The sequence below is a fragment of the Nelumbo lutea genome, chromosome 3, assembly GCF_056320005.1.
Source record: "Nelumbo lutea isolate HS-2025 chromosome 3, American lotus-T2T, whole genome shotgun sequence".
NCBI classification, from domain to species: domain Eukaryota; kingdom Viridiplantae; phylum Streptophyta; class Magnoliopsida; order Proteales; family Nelumbonaceae; genus Nelumbo; species Nelumbo lutea.
In genome coordinates this window covers 110547944-110554640 of record NC_142686.1, presented here as the reverse complement: position 1 = coordinate 110554640, position 6697 = coordinate 110547944, and the positions used below count along the sequence as shown (strand labels likewise).

Below are 6697 nucleotides of genomic sequence, written 5' to 3'. Positions count from 1 at the left end.
TTATTATTATATATTATTTTCTTATAAAATAAAATCTGTTTTGACTTATCTCTTTTAAACTTGGTCCATCAGAATAGTTATTAGTTAAGAAAATGTCTCAACAAGCAAGGACAAGTGTCTCATCCCAATGGAGGCTAATCCCATCTATTTAGAGAGATTTGTGGGTAGTTCCTATCCATTGGAACTAACCCAATAGTCATAAAGGGTTTATAAATAGAACCCAAAATAATAGGGAGTATACTTGAGCTATTGAGATATTGAGAACATATTTCCTTATCAATATAACACTCTCTCTTAATCTCTCTTATTTTGATTATTACCAATTTTAGTTATGGTAGAACATTGTCTCCACTTTGGGCTGTTGAAGAAGTTTGGTCCCCCTATTCAAACTTGGCACATGTTCCTGGGGTATCACCAACACCACCATCAAAGTCTTTAAGAAAGGTTAAGTTGGGGTTGAGCTTAAGACTTTCTAATGCAGCCTAAGGTTCTCAGTGTAGCATTACAAACCCTAGCCCAATGATGATGAAACCTCTTAGCGTAGCTTTGCAAGTCTCCAATGTAGTGAAGATGAAGACAAGACCCGTAACAAAACTCCCACATAGGGCGAGCTCCACGATTTGATTTCAATGCAAGTTGAAGGGAATTATGATGCAATGAACTAGTGAAACAAAAGTCATTTGAGGCCAAGAGTAAGGACGCTATTAGATAGTGTATGCCCTTAGCTCCAGTCAAATCGATGTATAGATACATTTATTGTAAATGAATATAAGTATATTATTGTTTCATATTGATATTGGTATGTTTTTGTGAAATTACCTCTTAAACTGGATACTTATGAGATTCGTATTAGTTAAGAATGTTCTCAGCCGTTGGATAGGCTTGGGGAGTTTATCTTGCCAAGGATAACACTGATGTGCTACCAATGAAGTTGGGGTAGTTTGTCTCAATTATTAGGGTTAGACCTAAAGAACATACAGCGTGCATGTGTTTGGATGGAATATTGAACCTTGACAATTTTCTAGTTATGCTTTGGACCTTGGAGATTGATAGGCAAAACTGAAAAATTATACATAATCCTTGTTGATTATGTTGTTGTACTAAGTATTGGATTGAGATGTATTTGATATGTCAATCAATGAGATTCATCAAGGATTAAAACCTGAGTATGTTAGGGTAGTCTGAGAATTTATTTGAGTGGATGATCATAGTGAAATGATTGGCCCCTTTATTAGCAAAGTGAATAATAGGGCTTACACCCTTTGTACTTTCGCAAAACAGAGGAAATTCGATTTTTAAAAAGATTAATAAATTTTTGAAATTTTGTCCAATACATAATGCTTTGTCAACACATTGACATTCGACACCGGCGCCTATCGTGGGTGTGAAGCGATGCATGTCAGTAATCCCCAACTCCCACTGGCATTGACCGTAGAACCGACTACCCAATGAATATCGCGTTTAGCCCTCTAATGTCCAGATTTGTCTCCCCTCTTGAGATCAATTAAAAATTTGAGTTCAAAACCTCTTTCGGTTCCGGAGTGCTTCTTCTTCTTTGCTCTAGTTGAACTTGTTTTAGAGTACCTTTGACTATCCATTATCGTAGAGGTTGAACCTTAATGGGTTGCAAAACCAGAGGTCCAGCGTTGTTTCTAAATTTCATACTTACCTGGGTAATTGTATTTAGCCAAGTAAGTAAATTCACTTATTCATTTTCTTTTGATTTGATTCCTAAATAATTAATATAATGATCTTTTTACACTAATATTAAAAAGGTCAAATATAATGGGGCAAACTATTTTATAAACCACTTGGAAAATGGGAAAATCAAATTTCCGGATAAACAAACGGGACAAGAGTCATTTGATTTATTGATGACACTCTTTTACATCAATACACGATCTTAGCCAAAAGGCGAGAAATGTATACATCCACACACTAATACTTTACAATAGAGAAGAGCAAGTTCTAATAAAGGAATAAATAGTTAATGTGGTGCGTATTGTTGAAATCGTGTGATAGAAGCTGCAGTGTCGGACGTAAAAATGGCGATTTCACTTTGTCGATCGGAGGCATTGAACACTTTCCCGTCGCCGTGATCTCGCCACTTAATTATTAATTGCTTGCAGCTTCAAAGCACCGTTTGCAGAGAGCAACTATCTACAAGGCTGTGGATTCTGTATCCCCCCGTAGCCTATTTGTGCATAAGAACATGTGGCCATGGCAGCCGTATCACGGCCCGCGTCGTTGGTCCCGGGTTCGTACTTTAAATTGACGTCGAACAGTTGAATACCTTTGCAGGGCACCGCTGGGCTGCAGTTGATCTTGATTGCAACCTGTGACGATGAGGTGCCTCTGATATTCTGGTATCGAATGTCGCTAAGCTTTACGTTGGAGGGATTAGTGTTACTGCAGTGAGACGTCGATGCACAGTATTGTTGATCGATGATGATGGGGTACCGAACATTCTTCATGACGACATTCTTAAACAATATGCTTGAAGCTTGGCTCGGCGGTGATCCTGGCCAGGTTTTAATCCTCAGGCCATTCTGTGTGTTTGCCAGAGTGCAGTTATTCACAGTGACCCCTTTTACGTCCTGTTCGTCGTCGTACTTGCCAAGGCTGCCCACGCTGTTGTGTCCCGTGATAAAACAAGCAATTAATGGCGTATAGATAGACACAGATCGATCGGTTGTTCCTTGTTAGTTAGCTAGCTAGCCAGAGCGACAGAGTTTGGGAATTAATTACCTGATGCCATGTCCTGGGCCGCAGTAGACTTGGTTGATGTTGACATTGTTGGATCCTTGGCCGATGGAAATGCAGTCATCGCCTGTGCCGATGACGACGTTAGATATGGTGACATCAATGGAGCGACTGAGATGAATGCCGTCGGTGTTGGGGCTGTCTTCAGGGGCAGAGATCTGGAGATCTTGTACCGTAATGCTTTTGCCTTTTAAAATTACCATATGGAACGCTTTGCTATCCAGCAACTTGAGCTGCCCAACTTGTCCGTTGGTGACGGAGTTTAATTTCAGAGACTGCACCAATAGTTTAGTTTTTAAAGTTAAAACAATGAACGACCGGCCGGCGACCGGCCATCTCAATCTATCTGGGTTCAACATTAATTAATTAGTTACCGACGGAAGAAGCTGGCAGTAGGCGTTTTTGCTGCAGTCATTATACTTCCAGTCGGTTTTGCCTTGGCCATCTAAGGTCCCTCCTCCTGTAACAGTCAAGCCGTTCACGTGTTCAAACGAAATCCATTCAGGAGAAGGGTAATCGCTGACATCTATCACTGCTTTCAGATATCCCTTCACTTGAACAACAATGGGGCTTTTGCATGGACCTTCAAATATCACCTGGCCGACTAGAAATACTCCGTCAGGGATCAGGACCGTTGCTTTCGACCCCGATTGGCAAGCTGCATTCCATGTCTTCATAAATGCCTGCACCCACCCACACATGAACATGATTAATTTCATTTTATCATCATCATCATCATTTATTTGATAAAACCCACATCGATCACATCATTAATTTGATCAATTCATTTCCGCTGCGTTTGTTTTCGGTGTAAAATTCTTTTCGCTTTGCATGTTTATTTTCGATGTAAATGTCCTTATCGCGCGGTTGAATTTTAAATCCAGTTCATGGTGTTGAACTGGATTTTCAGAGTAAACTCTGAATTCTGAAACGTAATTATAAAATCTGCATGCCTTTCCAAATGCAGATGAAACACTTGAAATAATATGAACATAATTAAACACCTACGTAATACGTATCTCCACTAACCTGAACATTGTCGGTCCGGCCGTCCGGCTTAGCCCCGAAACTTTTGACGTCAAATATTGTACCGGCGTCACCACCCTGTTGGAAGCGGAAACGGTTAATTCGGCCATACCCATGGCGTTCAAGATGTTGTAAATGCCGACCATAACCATGGTGTAAATGTTGTAAATGCCGGCCATAAGCATGATGATGTGAATGTTGTAAATGCCGGCCACGATGATGACCGTGACCATGGCGCAAATGTGCTCCATTGGCTGCGTATAATCCCAACAAAGATAAAGAAACCAAGAGAATAAAAGCTTTCTGCAGAGTAGTTCCTCCCATCTTCATCTTCATTGTGTTCTCAATCTCAAACCACCTGTCTTCTCTTTTCTTTCTTTGATTTGACGGGAGTCAAGTATTATTTATACGTCGTACGTTTAGCTAGGCAGGCCATCACAAAATCTATTTATAGTCACTCTATTATTTTTATTCGGTCCATCATCGATCTTCCCTCAAATTCAACCATGTTTATTGTAATGTAACCTCACCGCGGGATTCTTCTTCTCTCAACAACCTCCCAAGTTCCAACTATTGCGCTTCAACATCTTTTCGGAGGAAAGAGATTTGATTTCTGATTCCGTCCTGAGCATGACGGCCGGAATTAGTTTGCGGTTCACTCACGCATCTCTCTATCTACAAACGAGCTGTTCCCACGTCCATACCCCCTCAATTAAGGGTGTCCATCGGCTTTCGATTGGACCAATCTGGTCCAACACATTTATTAGATTGGATTGGACCTGATCCGGTTGTAACAAATTTATATTAAATTGGATTAGATTAAGCTAGTATCTGATTCATTAATATAAGATTAGAATATATGTATCAATGGACTAGGTTTGTGTTGAAACCAATCTAAATCAAAATAAATTTGAACAGATTGAACAGTCTAGACATTGAATTGGACCGATCCAAATTGGTCCAAAACATTCAATATTAGATTGGATTGGACCTGATCCATTTATAATGGCCTCAGATTAAATTGGATCGGATTGGACCAAATCCAGTCCAATTGACATCCCTAACCTCAAGATGCATATATTCATATTATTGTTAAGTATAATTACCATCTATTAATTAGTACCAACAAGCTAGCAAGGTACGTGGTAATTAAATTAGTCTGATTCCCTTGTTGGAAAATTCATGTTGCTTCTCACAATGTGACTTGGAAGAGTTAAGGTTATGTTTGGATAAGTTTATGATTTTGTGCTCAATTAAGTATGTTTTGTGTTTTTACTATATGATTTTTTATTTGGAAAATATTGCTTTTCAAACAAGTTTTTGAGATTAAAAACATAAACAATATTTGGTAAATATTGGTTACGTCATATTGTTTTAATGTACATAATAAATTTCATGTGGCAACTTGCTATTTGTTGAATTTTATAATATAAAAATGTCACATGACCTATGGTTATGTCATATGTCACAAATTGTCACACGGCATTCATATATTGTGCCACATGTCCTATATTTATGGGATCATGGCAAATGTCTTGCTGTGTTGCAAAATTTGCCACATGGAGTATATTTTGCCATATTCACAAATTTTCCTTGTGGCACATGTCATTTATTTCATGATCCATATTGTGCCATGTGTCATAAATTTTGCCATCTGACCCCCTCACACACACACATATATATGGGAAAATAGTATCGAAAGAGTTTTGACCAATTAAAACCAGTGTTCAAAGTATCGGAAATGCAAGTGTATTAGAAAGACAATTTTAAAAAACATCAAGATACGCCTTGAATACACATGCGTATTGGAGAAAAACTAAGATATACATAGATACATTTGAAAACACTATAAATGCTTTAATAAACACTATAAAAACTAAGATACACATAGATACACTTGAATTGGATCGGTCCAATTCAATGTCTGGACTGTCCAATCTGTTCAAATTTGTTTTAATTTAGATTAATGATAATTTAAACCTAATCCATTGACACCTATATTCTTATCTTCTATCAATGGACAAGATATTGGCTCAATCCAACCTAATGCAATAAATACTTTGGACTGGACTGGTCCAATTCAATATCTAATACAAGTAATCCACAGTCCTCCGATCACACAACTAATATAATAAATTTAACTCACCATGATTCTAGGAAGAATACTTTGGTGGAGCAAGTTTTTGCCATCCTATGGAATTTATTAGAGAAGATGAGGCTCAGATAAAAGGCATAACAAAATAGTTGTTCTCATGATATCTCAGCCATACATTAAGAACTAGATTTGATAAAGAAGAAAGAAAACGATAATCAGAGCTGTGAGAATCAAACTAGAAAATTCAAGAGAAAGGGAATCTTGGGGCGGGGCACACATCCAAATGAATTAATATATAGTGGGAGTAGAGTTGTCTTGCTTTATATATAAGTGGATAAATATAATCCGTAAAGGGGATACCTTTTTATAAAAAGGGGATAAGTTTTTTTATAAAAGTGGTGTAAGGCCATTGGGTGGGTGGGAGATGAAAAAGACATTAAGGCTTAGGTGTTCTTTGATAAATATGAAATATGAAATCTGAAGAGTTAAAAAGAAATTATTTGTGTCTAAAATCTTATATGTGCTTTTTTACTTTTTAGGGGCTTTGAATAGATAAAGTTGTTTGTGTTGAATCTAACCTTTAGCATCTGAAATTCTTTGATTTTATTATTTTACCCCTAGAACAGAGTATTTGGTAATTTTGAGTTCAATTAACACTATCTCATAAAATATTTAATAATTATTAAGAATAAAAAATAAAAAATAATATGAATACAAATTATAAAAAGTAAAAATAATTTATTAAATTCAAAACTTGGTGTATTAGATGCAGCGCAAAAAACTCTTTTTGGTGATTTCATTTTGGATTTATAA

At 37.2% G+C, this 6697-nt stretch overlaps 1 protein-coding gene across 1 annotated transcript; it reads right to left on the bottom strand.

Moving 5' to 3' along the window:
* Positions 1-1832: 1832 nt before the first annotated feature.
* On the bottom strand, positions 1833-4439 carry LOC148867592 (exopolygalacturonase-like). Its single transcript, XM_088981021.1, has 4 exons — positions 3793-4439; positions 3138-3446; positions 2749-3038; positions 1833-2631 (listed from the first exon to the last, which is right to left on the bottom strand). Exons 1-4 carry the CDS (start codon positions 4123-4125, stop codon positions 2157-2159), a joined length of 1407 nt encoding a protein of 468 aa, XP_088837147.1. The 5' UTR covers positions 4126-4439; the 3' UTR covers positions 1833-2156.
* Positions 4440-6697: the final 2258 nt, after the last annotated feature.